Source organism: Lathamus discolor, chromosome 20 (assembly GCF_037157495.1).
Source record: "Lathamus discolor isolate bLatDis1 chromosome 20, bLatDis1.hap1, whole genome shotgun sequence".
In the NCBI taxonomy this organism is placed as follows: domain Eukaryota; kingdom Metazoa; phylum Chordata; class Aves; order Psittaciformes; family Psittacidae; genus Lathamus; species Lathamus discolor.
The window spans coordinates 3,771,559-3,790,841 of record NC_088903.1 but is presented as its reverse complement, the minus strand read 5'-3'; the positions used below and the strand labels follow the sequence as shown (position 1 = coordinate 3,790,841).

Here is a 19,283-nt window from a genome sequence, read left to right as displayed (position 1 = left end):
GGTTTCGGTTCCTGGGTCCGGTTCCAGCCATTTTGTAACCAGCCCAGCCCCTCTGTGGCCGGGCTCGTGGGTCTGTTCCCGGCAGCCTCTGCCCCACGTCCCCAGCTGCAGCAGGACCCCGAGAGCCAACAACTGCAGCCCGTGGCAAGGATGGCACCGGGGCATGGGGTGCACGGACACAGGTGGAGGACACAGATCCCCCTCAGTGGCTGCTGCAGGTGGAGCTTTACTCCGTGGCGAGGTGCAGAGCAGCGCACCCAGGACCCAGACCCACCTCTGGACACTGCTGGGGTGAGCATCACCACATCCCAGACACATGGAGGGTGCAGAGGGTTTGGTTTCCTCCTGTCACCGGCTTCCTGGTGACCTCCAGAAGAGGAAAAAGGCCACGGCACAACCTCAGCTGATGGGTACAAGCAGAGGCAGCCGTGGGGATGCAGGTGCCCCGGTCTGCAAACACCATAGGAAAGCCAAGCCATGGCTGGGAGCACTGAGCCATCAGCATTCCCATGGTTGGGCATCTCTCCAATGCATCCCCTGACACCCTTGCAGGACACTGAGCAGAGCCGGTGGTGCTCGGGGTGTATCAGCACCAGCACGTACACACACACATGCTGCGGCCGGTGGTGCTGCCTGGCCATGAGCACATTGCCCTGGCACGAACCAGTGCCTGTCCCTATCCTCCCTTGAACCTTGTCCAGCCTCATCCCAGCCCAGCACCATCCCCAGGCCCCACCTCTGCCCTGTGCCGGGCTGGTGGTGATGGTCTCTGCTGCCTTCACTGTGGCACCAAGCAGAGGCTGAGCTGGGACTCAGGACAAGGCGTTAAATCATTTGCCTCCCGCCCCATCCCAGCTCGTGCAGCTCTTCCTGATGTTTGTGGTGCTGATCCCCAGTCCCGGTGCGGGGTCCCCCAGTCTGGGCCGGTCCCTGCACTCGTGGGATGCCCAGTGCCGGTCCCTGAGCTCTGGGTGCACTGGTCCCGTTCCTGCAGCCCATCCTGCATCCGCAATGCACGCACAGCTCCGGCAGTTGTTCCACTGCTGCAGCCCAGCCCCTCGGCCTGCCCAGCTCCCCCTGCCCTGGCCTCCCTCATCCTCCCTCATCCTGCTCCGCAGCCTGGCCACGACCCCCGGCCAAGGTGCTTTGGAGGTGGCCAAAGGGGGTCCCATGGGTGTGAGGAGCAGCGGTGGCCCCTCTGGATGGGGTTCCATGGGTCAGGGCTGCTCCTCTGCCCTCTGCCAGGTGGCAGCAGGATGGTGCCAAGGCCGTGGGCAGCCTCGGATTCATTTGGGAGCGTTTCCATACAGCTCACACCGGCACTGCAGGAACATGGGGGGGATCCTCATGGACCCCTCGCTCCTCTTCTGCTTTGCTTCCCCCCTCTCCTCAATGCAAAGATAAAATACACTCGACAGAAACACATTAAATAACAGGGACAATTAATACAGGAATTACTTTTCCTTGTTGACGATACAAAGGTTCAAGTTTACTGTAAAAGGGGGTCGGTGCTAATAATGGGAGGCTGAAGGGATGGGCTTGGCCCGGGAGGAACTGACGTAAATCACATCGGCATGGAAAAACGCAGCTGGGGTTGGGGAGCCTTACGCTGGTATATGATCGTGTGTAAATACAGCCCTAACCTACAGGAGAGACAATACAAAACACTGGAGCCCTCTGAGCTGGATACAGAAGTTCCTGGTCCCTGCACAACCATCCCCTGGCCACCCCAAACCAGGAGAGGTCCCATGGGATCTGCCGTGGTGCTGCCAGTGCAGCGCATGGACCGGCACTGGGACCGGCCGTGGTGCCCAGCAGCATCCCAGGAAACCCACACTGGGGATGCCAGGCAGGGGATCCAGGAGCCCAACAAGGCACTGGGCCATGCTGGGACACGTGAACCCAGGGACACGGACGTGACACGAGGACACCAGCACATGGACGAGAAGCCAGACGCAGCCGTGCGGATGAGCTGCGACACTGAGCCCGGTGCCAGCCCCGTCCCTGCTCCGTCCTCACCATCCGGCCAGCGCTGGCCAGCGGGATGGCAGCACTGCTGCCGAGACACGTGGGGACATCCTTGCTGGTGCTGGGAGCTGCTGTGCCACGCTGTGCCGTGCCATGCTGTGCCATGCTGTGCCATGCTGTGCCATGCTGTGCCATGCCGTGCCGGGCAGCTGCTGGGAGGCACAGGGTGTTTCACTAAAACTGAAACATTTCCTTCCCATCGGGGCCTTGGCACCCACCAGGGAGAACCCACACGGAAAACCAAAACCTCCCACTGAGGCCATGGAGCCAGGGCATGGGTCTGGGAGAGGGGGGATCAGCAAAATCCCCTCCATCTTTGGTACCCGCCATGGCAGCCAGCAAGGCCACTCCTCACCTAAAGCCATTCAGGTGAAAACTTCCAGCCCAGCTTAAAAAATACTACAAAAAAGGGAATTAAGGAAAAAAATTGCTACAAAAGTGGTGAGAATTCCCCAGCTGAGAACCTGGTGCTGGCGAAACCTGCAGATCCCATCACTGGGATGCGCCACAAACTCATCCGGGTTTTGTCATGTTGGCCAAGTTGGAAGAAGGCATGCCTGGGGGTGCATGACCCCCCTCACCCATGGGGACCGGGCATGGGGAGATGGGATGGATGGATGGATGGGTGGATGGGTGGATGGATGGATGGATGGATGGATGGATGGATGGATGGATGGATCGATGGAGGGATGGATGGATGGAGGGATGGATGGGTGGATGGATGGGTGGGTGGATGGATGGATGGATGGATGGGTGGATGGATGGATGGATGGATGGATGGATGGATGGATGGATGGATGGATAGATGGATGGATGGAGGGATGGATGGAGGGATGGATGGGTGGATGGATGGATGGGTGGATGGATGGATGGATGGATGGATGGATGGATGGATGGATGGATGGATGGATGGATGGATGGATGGATAGGAGGAAAATGCTGCGGCCACTGGCTTTGTCCCTGTGCAGGGATGGGGCTGGGCCATGGGGCAGGCAGGACCTGGGCTGTGGAGCTGGGGGGCTGCAGTGGGGAGGGGGAAGGTTTCTTATTGCTCTGTGTGGCTGTGGTGCCCATGGTGCACACACGCTGGGTGAAGTACAGGCAGGGGGGCGCTCCAGGCAGGCAGTGGCAGTGGGGGGGGGGGTCTCTTTGGGCACCTCCAGCCCATGCCTGCTGCCAGGGAGGGCAGGATGAGGCACTTCTGCTGCTGCCACATGCAGAGGTCCAGTGTGGACACAATGCACCGTGGGCAGGGGTGATGCTGCTGATGCAGCCACTGGAGTGTCCACGGCCACACCACTGCACAGGGTGGGCCAGGACAAAAACCAGAGGTTACCATGGGGTGGGAGCAGCCTCAAGGGGCAGGAGGATGTTGCGGTGACACCAGCCCCAGTGCAGCATCAGTCTCAGCAGTGTCCGTGCAGGATGGAGGTGTGCCGGGGACCCCTCAGCACTGGCAGGTAGTGGTCATGGCGCAGGTCGTGGTGCCGTGCCCCGTGCTGGGGCGCAGAGCACCGCAGAGAGCCGGGGTGCGTGGCAGGGTCCCCCGGCACACAGGAGCTGCTCGACAGTCATGTCCCCTCTCTTCCTCTCCTGCGCAGCCCCGGCGGGTGTCCCGGTCGCGCTCACATGCTGTCTGCCAGCTGGTGACAGTCCAAGTCCCCCTTCAGCTCCAGGAAGCCCGGCAGCTTCACCCCGGTCTTGCGGTCCACGCACCAGCACTTGCCCCGCTGCCCGTCCAGCGCCGGGTGACACTGAGGGGACAGGTTCAGGGAGGGATGCCCAGCCTGGCCCCCACAGCCCCATTCCCATGGCTGGGGCAACCGGGAGCTCTCATGGGGGGCTTTGCCACCCCTATCCCACCCTGAAGGGTGATTCCGACCGGTGGCTCCTGCCTCCATCATCTGTGTCCTGCTCCCAGCCTCACCAAGCCACACAAGTGGCACCGCCATGAGGGATGTGACCCTGTCCTACCTGCTTGGGGTGGAAGTTGCCGTTGCGGTCGCAGTTGGGGATGGGGATGACGTAGAGGTCCTCGTGCGTGCGGGTCTGCGAGGCCGCCAGCCGCTCCAGCGCCCGGTGCAGCTCGCTCTGGCATGAGCCCTGTGCCTGCAGGAAGGGGGGAATACGATGGATGCCTCCAGCCCCCAACCCCAACACCCCAACTCTGGAGCACAGCCCAGGGCGGCTCAGCACCCATCCTGCCCTCCCCAGCCTGGCGCTCACTATGGGCCGTGTCTCCTCGCGGTGGTACTGGCTCCCACTATTGCGCATCTTGTTGCCGTTGTTGACCCGCTTCGCCTGCTGCTTCTGCAGGCACTTGCGGTCGTGGATGCTGCAGGGGCTGAAGCTGTTGTTGGGGTGGTCGATCTCCTCCTTCTCTGCAAGGACACAGACAAGAGGGGGCTCAGCCCTGCATCGAAACCTTGATCCCCATGGGCATCACCCCCAGCCCTGCCGCTGGGCTGAGCACTGCAGCGCTGGGAAAGGCTCCTGGGAGTTTTGACAACCCATTAGCCACAATTCACAGGCTGATTGCCATGTGTCTGTTACTGTAGGGTTGCAAAAGATGCAGCAAAAGCAGGGGCAGTTGCTCCAGTGACAGCACAGCATGAGGGTCTGGCTGTGCCCTGGCCAGACACGTGCACTGCATCCACGGGGCTGAAAGGTGCCCACGGGGTGCATGGCCAGGGAGCCCCAAGAGCATCCTGATGCCCCCAGAAAGCTGCCTCTGAGGAGCTGCAGCAGGAACGGGGGCACCGGGGCTGCACCGGGATAGTGCTGAGCACCCGCCAGGCCTGGGGCAGCACCGGGCGCCGTGGCTGGGACCGGAGCCGTGCTCTGCCGCAGGGCACAGCCCCCGCAAAGACATGAAAGAAGGAATTCCTGGAATAAGAAAGTTAATCTCCCACAGGGCCGATCCCGAAAGGCGGCGCTTGGCATCCTCGCCTGTGCCAGGAGCGCAGCCAAACTGCGATCCCAGATGTTGGCAGCTGGATGAGGTGTCATGAGACCCAGCTCCTGGGGCCACTTTGTTTCTTAAGAAGCTGCTGGTCACTCCAGTTCGGGGCCCATTAATGCTCTGCAGAACAGGGACACGCTGGGCAGCTGGGTCCTGCCTGCGCTCAGAGCCACGTCAGGCAACGTTTTGGCTCCCAACCCGGCTGGGCTGCAAGAGGAAAGCAGCCAGGGCCCTTTCCTGCCTGAGCTTATCCCAGGATTTGGCTCGTATTAATCAATACTGCAGCCAGCAATGGGAAAAACCTTCCCAAACCAAGCGGGAGGCGGTCATGGTGCAGCACGGGTGGAAGCACCCGGGGCCCCACAGCACCAGGGATGGAGGCTGCCGGGGCGATGCCCAGCACCAGCCCTTTTGCACAGGCAGGCAGCGGGGTCAGAGCCACAGCCTCCTGCCTGCCACATCCCCTTGGGATCCCGGCCCTGGTCTCCCATCAGTTCCCCTGCAGTGCATGGCTCCTGGACCAGCTCCCAGCAGCCTGGGTAAAGTTCACAGCAAAGCCTGGATCGAAGCTTTCTCCTTCAATTCGTGTTATTTGCTTTTTGTTTAATTTGTCCTTTTTTTTTTTTTTTTTTCCCTTTTCCAGGAAATGGCTCATGCCCTTGAAATTTGAAACACAAACCCAAAGTCTCCAGCACCCGGCGCAGAGCGATGCCAGCCCCAGTGGCACCGACCACGGGGCCGTGGCGCAAAGCGGGCGCTGGCAACAGAGCTCCTGCCCTCCCCGGCCTCCCCCTGCAACTCCTTGGGGTTACACACAGGGAAGAGCCAGGTGGGAGCTTTGGCACCGGGGGGGGACCACCAAGCCGAAGTCCTGGCACCACCGCCGCACCATGGAAAGGCGCTGGGAAGCACAGCCTGGGGGAAGCCCGCAGCCAGCCCTGGCATGGACAGACCCCTCTCCTCCCCCTGAAAGCCAACTGCTTTCAGAGCATCACATCCCTCAGCTTAAATAAAACCAGATGCCAACAACGTTCTCCTAAGGTCACACGAAGCGTCAGTGCCTCTGGGCAGGAAGGAGCCTCCTGGTCCTGCACTCGGCGCTGGGGATGGAGCTCTGTGCCCGTGGTCCCCGGCTCGCACACAGATCCAGGATCCCCCCAGGATCCCTGCAATCCTCGGGGTGATTTTCTCACCCACTAAGAGACAGGCAGCAGCTCGAGCCGCCCTTGGCAATCCTCCTGCACCGGCTGGATGAGGGAACTCCTCACAAAAGGACATGGAAAAAGCACAATGGGATGGGAACCGGTGCTGCCCGCGCCGGCCGCCCTGCCCTGGCAAGAGGAGGGTTGCTGCCCGGCCTTCTGCTCGAGCTGTGGACGGGAGACACAAACGGGTCATTCAGCATCAACTTCAATTAACGGGAGCTGCAGATGAGGTTGGTCACATGCGGAGCTTGTGATTCCGAGGGAGCTGGGAAGGGCTCCGGCTCCACCGCATGGCTCCCATGGGAGAAGAGCCCGGGGCAGTGAGTGTGTCCATGGGAGAGGGACAGTGCCAGGGCCCCACAGCTCCAGCCCTGCTCCCCACGTCCACCAGCACGGGGGCAAAGGACCAGAGGGAGCCAGAAGGGACACATCCATGTGTCCATGGCCAACATAAGCCGCAGGGTCCCGGCACCCTCCTCTTCCCAATCTGGCAGGGCTGGCGCGGCCGGTGGGTGGCCCTGGCAGGGACCAGCAGCGCTGGCTCTCCTGCCTGCCGGGGCTCCGGGCTTGGCAGGCACTGGCACAGGGAATTCTGTGCTTGTCCTGGTGAGAGCTGGCCCCGCTGGAGTGCACAGGGGCACAGCGGTGGCTGGGCGCAGGCACCTCCTGCTCCTTGGCCAGGGATGCTTCTGGGAAGCCAAGCCCATCCTCATCCCACAGGAACATGGTGCTGAGCCCCTGCTGTGCTCAAACATGGCCAAGCACATCTGCATCTCCCGGCTCGGTGCCCAGTGTGAGTCCAATGGAGGTAAGGTCAGGATACAGGGATGCAGATGATTCCGGGTAGGGACCAGAGCCTTGCTGGGAGCAGCTCCCAGCCTGGAAAAACCCAAGCATGGGCAAAGGCCAAACACCATCCCGGGTGACGGATGGGACAAGGCTCCCTGCCAGGGCAGAAAGGGACAGATGAATGCAGTGTGGCCACCATGATGAACCCAGCCTGTCCTCACCATTCCTGTGCCATCCAGCCGGGCACAGCTACCACTGTCCCTCCCAGTCACTGCGCATGGGAAGGGAATAGGGACTGTCCCAGACACTGCTTCCAGTAACCACGTGGGACGAAGGCAGCTCCCATGGGGTCAGTTCTTCCCAGACATAATTATTTAACCAGCATTAAATCACTTGTCATGTGTGCTGGGGAAACCGTCCTCACCCCTTCCCGGCTGCCACCCGCGGCGTCAGCCGTCACCTCCCCCAGGCACCCACGGGCTGTGCCAGAAACCCATGGCTGGAACCTCCCAGGGTTGGCCTGACCAGAGGGATGCCCCGGGAGCCAGCCTGGAGCTGGCAGGGCTGGGAGTGGGAAGCAGAGACCAGGGTCCTGCACAGGGTGCTCAGACCCACAGCCACGGGTGAGGGTCTTGCAGCAGGAGAGCAGCCACCCGCAGCCTCAGCTCCTAGGGAGCCCCGTCCCACGGTGCTGCAGGTCCTGGGTGAGCAGAGAGGCTCTTTCCTGGTGTTGGTGCTCCATCGCTCCAAGCCCAGCCCCCTCGATCCCAGCCTCTTCCCTGGAATGCAGAGCCCCCCTGGGCTGAGCCCCCAGACAAAGTGTTGACTGTACGAGCTGCACGTTAACCGCTTCCCAGCCACCCTCCTGCTGCAGCCTCTGCTCCCCGGCACCCGCTCAGCCCCGGGGGCACCCGCTCCCTATCCCCCTGCCCCTAAACAGGCATTTAATCCCTTTCTCCTTACCCGGAGGGGACCCATCGGATGCTGGGATGCCCTCTCTGTGCCAGGCAGGGTTATGGTGGGAGCGGCAGAGCCCACAGTCCCCAGCCCCACATTCCCACTTGCTTCGGGCTGCTGGAGCGGGACAGGGACCCACGGCTCTGACATCCCATTGGGGTCTTCCCACCAGGGCAGCACCGAGCAATGTGCTGTGGGGTGTCCCAGGGGAAGGTGCTCCCCTGTCCTGCCACCTGCGATGCTGCAGGCAGGCACGGAGCCCAGCGGGCCAGCCCGGCTCTCACGGCCACCCACCCCTGCCCAGCAAGGCCAGAACACGGAGGGAAGGAAGGGAAAAATCTGCAAGTCTGTTTCCTAAAGGCTCTGGGAAAAAATGCTGCGTTACCAGGGGCACGGCCAAAACCAACAGGCCTTGGCAGCCCCACGCAGCCCCGGGCCAGGCAGCCCAGACAGCTCCTGCAGGATGTGGGATGAGGACAGACAGGCAGGGCAGGGGGTCTCCGCAGCGGACCCCATGCCGAGCACTCGTGGGGATGTCTTGTCCCTGGAGAGGGGCAGCTGGAGGGGCCCATCCACAAAGGGCTTTCCTCACTATGGGACACCAGCAGAGCTGCCGTGGACCGGCTACATGAGGAGGGAATGGAGCTGGGATCTGGTCGTCAAGTGGACAGGGACAGACACCGCTCCGGCCCCTTCTGCCCCTTGGGGAGCTCTGGGTGACCCCACATGGGCACACAGGGCCAGAAGAGCCCATGGACTATCCCTTGGCAGGATGCAGCTCCCTAGCTCCAGAGGACATCTTCCTGAGCACAGCTCACAGGATGGGGGAAATGGGGATGTGGCAGTATCCAGACCCGCTAACGGACCAGCTCCATGGGCCTGGTCTCCACACTCAGCCCGCAGGAGCAGCACCATTCCCACTGTCAAAGCCACAGCATGACCTGCTCCCAGCCCCAGCCCCTGCCTGAGCACAGGGATTGTACTAGTACCAGCAAGAGGGTCCTGGGGCAGACACACAGAGGCAGCTTCTTTGCCCTGGCCCTGCCTGCATCCCTGTCCAGCCGTGGGAAGGACACAGCCCTCTGCAAAGCCCCGGCAGAGCCCAGCCTGACCTGCCTGGGGGGGAAGCAGGTGCCCCGAGGCCTCTTTCCTGTTTCCTCCCAGCAGAGCTGTGGACAGCATTCCTGAAAAAGGGTCACCGTGCAGCAGGAGCCTCCCAGACAGCCGGGACCTGTCCCAGGGACCACGGGTGCTGCCCTGATGTCCAGGGGCACGCTGCAGCCAGGGCACAGCGGGTGACAGGTCCCTGGGAAGCACCTTGCTCCTGCAGTGGCCATGGCACGGCTGTGCCCATGCTGGGTAAGGATGGCACAGACGTGCCCCACTGGTACCCAGCTGTGGGACCTCATGCAGCTCAGCACCACTGGGACATGCTCCCTGTATCCTCATCCCAGGCTGCCCCATCCCATCCTGCTACAGAGACCCTGCTGAGCCCCCGGTCCCATGGCCCCAACTCTTGCCAAGTGAGTGCAGAGCGGCCTGGGGCACACAGGGGTTGCCTGTGCGCTGCCACCCGGCTTGCGAGGGGCAGAGACCCCCCCCCGGCACCCACCCCTCGCCCCGCTGCCGCCCGGGGCCGGCCTTACCTGGGGGCTGGAGGCTCTCCTGGATGGCCTCGACGTCGGCCAGGTCGGTGCAGACGCCCTGGCCGTGCATGAGCGTGTGCAGGGGCCGCGGCACGCCGCGGGGGGGGTAGCAGCGCAGCCCGGCGCCGCAGCGGGCGGTGTAGACTCCGCAGGCAGTGCCGCGGCCGAGCGCGCAGGTCGCGCAGCACCCGCAGCCCGGCTCCCGCACCAGCTCCGCGCAGCCCTGCGGTGCCTTGCAGCGCGCCAGCCGCTCCTCCGAGCACGGCGGGCACTGGATCGCCTCCTCGCCGCCGCCCAGCCCCGCGGCCGCCGCCAGCAGCAGCAGCAGCAGCACCGGTAGCACCGGCGGCACCGGCGGTAGCGGCGGCAGCGCGCACCCGGCGGCCCCGCGCATGGCGGCCCCGCGCCCGCGCTCCGGCCCGCGGCTGGCGGCGCTCGGCTGGCGGCGGAGGCTTTATGCGGCCCCTGGCCACACCTCCCGCCGCCGGCACCGGGGCCACCGGCGGGGCCGCCCTCGCTGACACCGGGAAGGCACCGGGGGGAACCGATCCTCGCCGGCGGCAGCAGCGGGGAGGGCGGCGGAGGCAGCACCGGCACCGCCGGAGGGACAGCTCCGGCTCCGCGCAGCGCGGAGCCCCCCGGCCCTGCGCCCCCCTCCCGCAGAGCACCCGCCGCCCCCTCCAGCAGCCCCGGCACCCGCCCGGGCCCGAGAGCAGCGGGGATGAACCGGGAGGGGGGCCCAGACACCGCGCGGGGCTGCATCGCGGGGGCTGCGGCCAAGACCTCCCGCGTGGGGCTGCCCGGGGTGGGCTCCGGGCCGCGGGCACGGGGGTCCCGGCGGGAGCGGCATCACTCGGGGGGCAGCTCAGCCCCGTCTGCCCGCAACGCCCCGGGGAGGCCCCGCCGGCTCCCCCCGCACCCGGCCCCGCACCCGGCGGCTCCCCGCGCCCCGCACGGCCCCGGGATAAGTTGAAAGCTGCCGGCACCTAGCGGCTGCTCGGGAAAACCGGGAGGCGGGCGGGAGGGAGCCCCGGATCCCTCCCCGCCGGTACCCGCAGGGCCCTGCCCGGGGGGACCCGCCTGGGTGCGGTAGCGGGGTCCTGCGGGTGGGATGAGCTCCGCTACAAGCACAGCCTCGCTGCCCTGTGTGAATGGCCGTGGCACCCGTGCAGGCTTTGCACAAGGTGTCCCCGACACACCTGGCTCGCTGCAGGGGTGCAAGGGCACAGAGAGCCCTTCTCCCCATCCCAGGGACAGGACGAGCTGTGGGCAAGGGTAAAGCAGAGACTTGTTGAGCTCATGTCGTGGGATGAGGAGCAGCTGCGCACCGCAGGGAGCTTTGCCCTGCAGACTCAGGGACACACTGGCTCAGCAGCACTTGGGTGCTGGCCGCGTCACCACACTGGCCCTGGACAATGCCAGCAAAAATGCCGCTCTATGCCACACAAAGTAATGAAATGACCACAACCACCCCAGCCATCCCCACCAACAGCACCAGTGGGGAGATGGTGCATCCTGTCAAGAAGATGGCCTTCACCATCTGGAACAAGGGAGCCAGCCCAGGCCTTGCAGCACTGTAGGGCAAGCACAGCGTGCAAGGAGCAACCACATCCCACCGAGGACCTGGCTGAGTAGCAGGTTTGCTGGGGCTTGTAACTGTGCCCTGCACCATGTACATGGTGATTAACAGTCATTAAATACCCAGACACTGGGTCTTGCTGCGGGGCCTGGTGTGGGGCTCGGTGTAGTGAGTGGGATGAGAGGATTAGGGCTCAGGCTGAGAACCCTGAACTCATCTCATCCAGTGCTCAAACTGGTATCTTGGGGCTGGAGTGCCAGCACTGGTGGCACTGACTGCAAGAGCTCCCAGGACCATCTCTCTCCTGTGCATGTGAATCGGGAAGCACCAAGTGTGCCAGCGGGACACAGGCAGGCAGGGTCTGTGTCCCCCATGCATCCCAGCCCCTCTTTTCCTCTCCCATCTGCCACAGGGGCATTGCAAGGCAGCAGCACCGGGTGCTGCTCCGGAGCCCCTGCCCTGCCTGGCAGTGCTGCAGTGGCCATGACTCGGAGCAGAGGCATCAGCCTTGACAGTGTCCAAGCAGGGACCAAACCCAAACATGTGCCCAGCCCCGCGACACTTTATCAGGCCTTGGCAGCGCCGAGCGCCCACTGCGGAGACTGTTGTGTCTGCAGCGTGTGCAGGGCACAGGGATGCTCTCGCTGTGCTCCTCCAGGTCCCCGTCCCAGCACCATCCTGCCAAAGAGAGGGGGGCTGAGCGGGGGCACCCACAGCCATGCTGCCCCTCTCCCCGATCACAGCCCTGCAGCCAAGGAGGGTGCCCTGTGGATGGTGGTTGATGCCCAGTGCACAGAGCTCAGTGCACGGTGCTTGGTGCAGCCCAGCTCCCCCTGCCCCTGGCCCCAGGGCTCTTGGAGCTCCCAGCACAGCTTCCCCTACCTCAGTGGCTCTTTGGGGTCCCCAAGGCTGCTGGGGCCCAGCCTGGCTGTTGCCTTTCTTCCACTTGCCCCAGCAGGGTCTGGAGCCTGGGGAGAGGCTGCAGGTTAGCGCAAGGCAGTGGCAGAAGGGGGTCTAGGAGTCAGCTGGAGACCCCCAAACGAGGTGGCCCTGATGGAGCCACTGACCCGCAGGGCTCTTTGCACCCACTGTGGACACGATGACTGCACACACCACAGGGCACAAGTATCACATATGCTGCAGGACATCCACAACTTCCCTGTCCCCAGGGCTCAGCCCCACTGACCCCCAAGTCCCCTGAGTCTCGAGTCCCCTCCAGGCACCAGCACCAGCAGTCCCTGCAGAGCACCCGACTGCTCGCCGCGGTCAATGCCCCTTGCTCTCAGCCAGCCCCCTCCTCGCTGGTTTTCCTCCCCATTTCCAGGCAGCATCCCCTCCCCAGCCCGCCCTCGCCTTGGTTCCGTCAGCTCCTCCCGGCCCTGGCTCCCTTCCCCGTGGTTCCCGGCTGCCCCCCCTCACTCCTGGCCATGTTGGTGCTGAGCCCCCGCCGGATGCGGCCCGTAGGTGCGGGTGCCGGGGCGGGCAAGGGGCGTGTCGGGCCGCGGGGGGGCCGCTGTGATAACCGCGGGTGCCGGGAGCAGGCAGCACAGGCGAGCGGGATGAGCACAGGACCCCCAGCCTGGGCAGCCCGGCCCCGAGGCAGCGGCATGGGGTCCGGCAGCCCCCAGCACCTCTTCCCTGTGCTCTGCATCCTCTGGATGCTGGCCGGGCGCCTGCCCTTTGCCACGGCCCAGTGGTTTTATCCCCTGGGCTTGGACGACACCACCCCGGACCCAGGCACCAGCCCTACAGCGCCCATGCTGGATGGGGAGGAAGGTAGGTATGGAGGGGCAGGGCACGGCTTCCCTTCATCCCTGGCTCCTGCACCCCAGCAAAGAGGGGAACTTCTGACATAAGGCTGGAGGGTGAAGTGTGGAGCGCTGGGGCCCAGGGCTGCTGTGGCTACCCCACCACTTCCCACCCCATCACCCCTTTGCTCCTGCAGACAGAGATGCCGTGGAGCCCACTCGGAAGATGCTGCTGAGCAAACCCCCGCTGGCAACAGCCCCCAGACGTCGGGAACCCCTCGCCAGGGGGGCAGGGAAGGGTCTTGGCCATGCCCCACCACGCACACGAGGCCAGGTGCCTTTCCCCGGACAGGGTGTCGTCCCCCCCCACAGTTCCTCCAGCTCTCCCGAACCCCCCCAGCCTCTGCAGGGCTCCTTGCACCGTCCTTCCCCTTACCTGTGCCCTGCTGCACACACAGCCCGGGCAGCGCAACGTGCCCTGCTCCGGCCGCGGCTCAGCCTCCTCTGTCCCATGGGAAGGAGCTGTGGCAGCTCCCGGTGTCCCCGCACATGGCACAGCCCCACGGCGGCGATGTGCTGAGCCCCCACCCGCTCTCCAGGCAGCCATGGCTGTGGAGGGGTCCTTCATGCCCCCCAAGCCTCACACTGAGCACTCCCTGTCCATCCATCCCCGCAGCAGCGACCCACGGTCACCCCGGCGATCTTCGAGGGGAGCGCGGAGGAAGAGGAGTTCCTGCAGATCAAGGTGGTGGAGGGCCCTGATCCCCAGCGGGGCTGCGAGGGGCAGCCCGGGATGTGCCCCCGCGTGGGGGGGCTCTGGGGGATGTGGGCTGGCAGGGCAGGATGGGGACGGTGCTGCAGGGGAGGGGGACGGTGCTCAGGGGTCTCAGACTCGGCCCCTTCTCTCCTCCACACAGACAACAGCAAAGGGGCTGCCCCGGCGGGTGCCCCCAGCCCCAGAGGTGGATCCTGCTATGCAGGTGAGCGGGGCGCAGGGCACCCACCCCGCACCCTGCAGCCGGGCTCCCAGCCCGCACCTCACCGCGCTCTCCCTCTCCAGATGCACAACGGCTCCGGCTGCGTCTGCCCCGTGCTCCCCGGCCCTCCCGGCCCCCCCGGCCCCAAGGTGCTGTCATTCTCCCCGGGGACACACGGGGGCACAGGGACCCATAGGGACACATGGGGGCACAGGGACCCATAGGGACACACGGGGGCGCAGGGACCCATAGGGACACACCGGGAGGAATCCTGAGGCCCTTTTGGCCGTGCACAATGCTTTCTGCTCCTATTTGGGTTCTTGCCTCGGGGTCTGGGTGGGGGGGAGCGCGCGTGTCCCCTGGCAGGGGGCAGCAGGTCCCTGCTGTGGGCGCTGATGGAGGAGAGCACCAGGAGCCGGAGCCAGGCTCTGTCTTTTCCAAACAGGGAGAGAAAGGCGACCGAGGATCCCCGGGGGAGAGAGGCCGGCCGGGGCTCTCTGGGGAGAGAGGGAAGTCCGGCAGCCCAGGGCAGCCGGGTCACCAGGGGCCCCGGGGTCCCCCAGGTCCTCCGGGACCCCCGGGACCCCCAGGCACTTGGGGAGCCAGGAGCCAGCCTGCACCTGCCTCCCTTCCCAAGGGATCGGAGAACGAGGTGAGCGCTCGGGCAGGTTGATGCCAGGGTGGGGGGCCTGACAGTGGTGTCAATGCCCAGCAGGGATGGGGAGGGCTGGGGCCCATGGCCGTGGGCAGCTCAGGGGATGGGAGCAGGGGATGGGAATAGGGGATGGGAATAGCGGATGGGAGCAGGGGATGGGAATAGGGGATGGGATGGTGCCATTCACTAACTCCAACCCAACAGCAGCTGGGATCATCCAGCCCGGTGGGAAACCCGGGACCCCCAGGTCCCCCCGGGCTGCCTGGACCCCCAGGCTACCCAGGCCACGAAGGCCCCCCAGGGGTCCCTGGGCGGGATGGGCAGCCAGGACCCCCCGGCCCGCCTGGGGCTGTGGGACCCCCTGGTTTCCCTGGGGCTGAAGGAGCTCCGGGATCTCCAGGCTTGGCTGGAACAGATGGGCCCCCCGGGGCACCAGGGCTCCCAGGGCCCCAAGGTCCCCCCGGGGTGCCTGGGCACGAAGGACCCCCCGGTCCCACAGGACCTACATCACTTCCTGGCAAACCAGGGCTCCGAGGGGAGCCAGGATTCCCTGGACTAAAGGTAAGGGGGTCCGAGCCCAGCCTGTCCATGGCACTGCAGGAGCTCAGAGGCAGCGGAATGGGGATGGACCGTGAGCAACTTGCTCTGCCCCAGCCCTGCTGCTATGGGTCCGGGGTGCTAAGCCCCTACACTCACCACCCCATGTACGCTGGCAGGGTGAGAAGGGTGAATATGGACTGCCGGGCATGCCAGGGAACCCTGGCCGGACCGGAGAGACCGGCGCCCCAGGCATGCCTGGGCCCATGGGGCCACCAGGTCCACCGGGGGACTACAGGGTGAGTAGGGGGTCGGTCCCGGGGCTGCAGGTGCTCGGGGACCTACACCATGCTCACCCTGGCGCATGCTCTCCTTCCAGTGCGACCTGCGCCACGCAGGGCACCATGGATCAGCCGGGCCACCGGGCCCCAAGGTGAGCCAGGGCACTGCGAGTGATGGTGTTGGCACCTGGGGCATGGGGACAGCATCGGCCGCGCTGCTCCCCGGTGCTGGTGTCAAAACCAAAGAGTTCCATGGCGGGTGTCACCCGGTGGGGTGAGGCACAGCGCTGAGCAGGGGGGCTGTGACTGTACCCCCAGAGCTGGGCACCAACAGGACCTCTCTGCTTTCCTTCCAGGGAGAAAAGGGCGACCCTGGAGAGCGGGTTAGTAGCCACAGGCACTGGTGCAGGGGGTGGGCCCCATCCTCACAACCTGAATGTGAACCCCTGAGCCACGAGTGCTGCCTCCGCTCCCCACCGCCCTCTCTATGGGCAGCCCCAACCTTCACTCCCCCAGTGGCACCACTGGGGTCCCCAGGCGGGCTGGGGCACAGGGAGGAGGGACTGGAGAGTCACACTGCAATGCAGTGCATGCAGTGCACATGTGTGCACCCCCGTGCAAGCATGCAGTACCCCCATGCACACATGCAGCATCCCCATCACAGCATATAATTGTGCCTTTTCTGTGTCTCACCCAGGGGTGCTGCTATGGGGAACATGGGTGCAAACCAGGCCACCCCCCCTTCCCCAGCACCGGCAGCCAGGCCGGCTCCTGGGTGCCCATCAATGGGTACCAGACGGTGAGTCCTCAGGGATCATGGGGATCATGGCAAGGGGTGCCCAAGGGCTCTGTGTGCCCCACTGGCAGGTCCCCAGGGCTCACAGCCCCAGCTGGTTCGGAGAGATGGAGGATGGAGAGCGGGAGGATGGAGATCATCTCAATCTTCTCTCTTTCTCTGCAGGGCAGCAAAGAGGAGACGGAGATTTACGGAGCAATCATTCCCCATGTGAGAGACACTGCCTGGCTCGTGTCTGTGTGCTGCCTCAGCCCCGGGGGGGCAGCCCTGGGAGGGGAAGGAAGTGGGAAGGATGAGGGGCAGCAATGGGGTGTCTTATAGCTGCCCCCCCAAAAGGCAGCACCAAAACAGCCCAGCCCAACCTCCACACTGATCTGCTGCAGGGTCTTCGAGGTCCCCCTGGGAACCCCGGCCCCCCCGGGCCCCCTGGTCCCCCCGGAGCACCAGGACTCCTCTACCTCAATGTAAGGTGCAGCCCTGGCTGTGCATGTGCCTGTGCCAGAGCACGCACACGTGTGAGCATGCACAGCACGGGGGGCTCCCCACAAACCCACCTCTCTTTGCTTCCAGAGGGTTTACCCCATCCGTGCCCAGCAGCCCTGCAAGCAGCCGGTAAGACACAGCCTTGCTGTCCCCAGGAGAGACCCTGTCCCCTCCCCATGCACCGGGAAGGGTGTTCTAGTGCCCAACACCAGTAACGGGCCCCACTTGCCTCTGCAGGCAGCCTCGGATGCAGGCTGGACAGAAGGTGAGGCCATTTCCCAGGTGTTTCCAGTGCTCCATCCTCTGTGGAACCACCTTTTATCAAGTCTTGCCTCCCTTCCTGGGGTCCCCAGCACCGCAGCTGGCTCTCCCTCCCGGCTCCCAGTACCAGCATCCCTGCAGAGAGCATCCAGCCCCTGCACAGGGATGCCTCATAACCCCCAACCCTCTCCAGGTGCCGACGTCCCTCGGACGGAGCCGCTGGACTCCCGTGTCGATCTCCAGGTTGGTCCTGCCCGCGGCCATAGTCGAGCACCCCCAGCCTGTCCGGCTGCCCCATGCACAGCAGCTGGGCCATGACCCTGAGCCATGACCCCCTCCATCCCCCAGCGCCAGATGTGGGTCTTCAGGACCAAGGAGCTGATGCTGAAGTCGGGCAGCGCCGTGCCCGAGGGGAGCCTGGTCTATGTGCGGGAAGGGAGCAGCGCCTTCCTCCGGACCCCCACCGGCTGGAGCCGCCTCCTGGTACCGAGCACACCCCTTGAGGGCCCTCATAGGGTTGGGGGGGGCAGGATCCAGCCCTGGCAGCTGGATTTGTCACTGGGGCAGCAGAGACCTGGGAAGGAGCTGGTTCCCCCCTAACCCATCGCTCTGCTCATTGCTTTGAGCAGCTGGAGGATTCAAAGTCGCTTTTTGCTGGTGATGACCCCTCTGCTTCCACCCCACGGTACCAGGTGAGGGGTGCGCGTACCCATCGAGGGGATAGAGCCCTCCTTTGTTGGCCAGGGGGGGAGACAGGCTCCTGTGGGACTGTCCTCTCCTTTGCATTCAGGAGGCAAAGCGGGTGCAGACAAAAGGTTCTGACACGGCACCGCCTGCGCTGACCCCAATGGACTCACTGGTGAGCCCTGCAGCAGGTCCTTGTGCCATGGAGATGGGGTACCTGCAGGGCAGCGCACACGCAGAGCCTGGGGTGGTGTTGGGCTGCACCCTTGGCAGAGGGATGGATGTCCCTGGGCTGACCTGAGCTGTGTTATTGCAGGTGCAGAAGGAAGGGGGACAAGAGATGCCCCAGCCCCTGCCCACCACCATCGCCCCACGGATCCCATCAGTAAGCGATGCCCAGCTCTGGGCAGAGGTGCTGGGGGGACCTTTCCATGCCCGGGCAGCCCCTCACACCCTCTTGGGAAGGGAGAACAGAGACCCCAAATCCCAGCCATGCCCAAGCCTCCCTGCTTTCCCCCCAGCTCCGCCTGGCCGCGCTGAACGTGCCCCTCACCGGTGACATGAGCGGGCTCCGCGGTGCGGACCTGCAGTGCTACCGGCAGTCCCAGGAGGCTCAGCTCTACGGCACTTTCCGGGCGTTCCTGTCAGCCCCTACGCAGGACTTAGTCTCCATCGTCAAGAGGACGGACAGGAACCTCCCTATCGTCAACCTGAAGGCAGGTACCCCTGTCCCCCATGGGGCTGCTGCACCCTGGCCGTGCTCAGCACTTGTGTTATGGGGAGCTCGGAGGAGCGGAGGGCGAGTTATTGCCCACACGTGGCATCGCCTTAGCCCCCGGCCACCAGCTCAGTGCCACTGCTTGTGCCCACAGGGGCAGCTCCTGGCCAAGTCCTGGAGCTCCCTCTTTGAGGGTCAGACCAGTGCCACGCTGCGGGGCCCCATCTACTCCTTCAACGGGGGCAATGTCCTGACGGATCCTCTCTGGTGAGTCTGGTGGGCACCAGCCGGGTAACCCTGAATGAATGCACCCGCACCGGGGGGGTCCGCACGGGTCCCCCTGCTCCTGATGCTCGCACAGATGCAAAGAGCTGGAGGGGGTGCCCCAGCCTTTCTCACCCCCATCCCTGCCCGCAGGCCCCGGGCGCTGGCCTGGCACGGATCCACGCCACGGGGCAGCCAAGCCCGCAAGCGGGATTGCCAGGGCTGGCGCAGCTCCGGCACCGGGCAGGGCCTGGCCGCCGCGTTGGACGAGGGCAGGCTCCTGGCTGGGCAGCGGCACAACTGCTCCGAGGCGCTGGTGGTGCTCTGCGTGGAGGTGGCCTTTCCCTACCGGCACATGTGGTGATGCCGGCACCGTGGCACCGGTGATCTCCGGCTGCACGCTCCGGGCGGCTTCTCCTTGTCCTGCGGGTGAGGATATGGGAGGGAGAAGTGCAGCGCTGGAGCCAGGTGAGAGCATCGAGAGGATGCCAAGCGTGCAGCCGGGCTCATCACAGGTTGTGCCAACCCCGTGCATCCCTGGTCTGTGCCCGGCTGCGTCCCTGCAGCTCCGGCAAAGGGAATGCTGCCACTGCTCTGGAAATAAAGATGCAAAACGCTGGGGCTTGGATGATACCCAGCGTGCTGTTACTGGGGGGGGGACATCTCCTGCTGCAGCAAGGGGCAATGGGGATCACGCTGCAGCCAGCCTGGGG

General features: G+C 64.9%; 2 protein-coding genes across 5 annotated transcripts; one reads left to right on the top strand and one right to left on the bottom strand.

Annotated features, from left to right (window-relative positions):
• Nucleotides 1-1,442: 1,442 nt before the first annotated feature.
• On the bottom strand, nucleotides 1,443-9,999 carry IGFBP4 (insulin like growth factor binding protein 4). The gene is made up of 4 exons (XM_065699193.1): nucleotides 9,588-9,999; nucleotides 4,255-4,409; nucleotides 4,003-4,137; nucleotides 1,443-3,782 (listed from the first exon to the last, which is right to left on the bottom strand). The coding sequence occupies exons 1-4, from the start codon at nucleotides 9,979-9,981 to the stop codon at nucleotides 3,654-3,656; spliced, it is 813 nt and encodes a 270-aa protein (XP_065555265.1). The 5' UTR covers nucleotides 9,982-9,999; the 3' UTR covers nucleotides 1,443-3,653.
• Nucleotides 10,000-12,602: 2,603 nt separating this feature from the next.
• LOC136024132 (collagen alpha-2(VIII) chain-like) lies at nucleotides 12,603-19,203 on the top strand. 4 transcript variants are annotated; one of them, XM_065699242.1, is made up of 23 exons: nucleotides 12,603-12,942; nucleotides 13,112-13,248; nucleotides 13,591-13,659; nucleotides 13,832-13,894; nucleotides 13,975-14,040; nucleotides 14,337-14,543; nucleotides 14,754-15,107; nucleotides 15,263-15,382; nucleotides 15,463-15,516; nucleotides 15,721-15,747; nucleotides 16,062-16,163; nucleotides 16,326-16,370; nucleotides 16,544-16,624; nucleotides 16,731-16,772; nucleotides 16,881-16,908; nucleotides 17,098-17,147; nucleotides 17,253-17,387; nucleotides 17,534-17,596; nucleotides 17,695-17,763; nucleotides 17,905-17,973; nucleotides 18,110-18,304; nucleotides 18,461-18,573; nucleotides 18,724-19,203. In XM_065699242.1, the coding sequence occupies exons 1-23, from the start codon at nucleotides 12,618-12,620 to the stop codon at nucleotides 18,932-18,934; spliced, it is 2,625 nt and encodes an 874-aa protein (XP_065555314.1). In that variant the 5' UTR covers nucleotides 12,603-12,617; the 3' UTR covers nucleotides 18,935-19,203. The 4 variants fall into 4 exon arrangements, with proteins under 4 accessions (XP_065555314.1, XP_065555313.1, XP_065555315.1 ...); XM_065699241.1 differs by having other exon boundaries at nucleotides 14,751-15,107; XM_065699243.1 differs by lacking the exon at nucleotides 13,832-13,894 and having other exon boundaries at nucleotides 14,751-15,107.
• The last annotated feature ends 80 nt before the right edge of the window (nucleotides 19,204-19,283 follow it).

Bases quoted from the DNA above. Each gene is read 5' to 3' on its own strand.
- IGFBP4 (XM_065699193.1), bottom strand. From the start codon at position 9,981: ATGCGCGGGGCCGCCGGGTGCGCGCTGCCGCCGCTACCGCCGGTGCCG. The intron at 4,410-9,587 runs GTAAGGCCGGCC...GTGTCCTTGCAG, and splicing joins GGAGAGCCTCCAGCCCCCAG to AGAAGGAGGAGATCGACCAC. The intron at 4,138-4,254 runs GTGAGCGCCAGG...CCCTTCCTGCAG, and splicing joins GCGAGGAGACACGGCCCATA to GCACAGGGCTCATGCCAGAG.
- LOC136024132 (XM_065699241.1), top strand. From the start codon at position 12,618: ATGCGGCCCGTAGGTGCGGGTGCCGGGGCGGGCAAGGGGCGTGTCGGG. The intron at 16,773-16,880 runs GTAAGACACAGC...TTGCCTCTGCAG, and splicing joins AGCAGCCCTGCAAGCAGCCG to GCAGCCTCGGATGCAGGCTG. The intron at 18,574-18,723 runs GTGAGTCTGGTG...CCCTGCCCGCAG, and splicing joins GTCCTGACGGATCCTCTCTG to GCCCCGGGCGCTGGCCTGGC.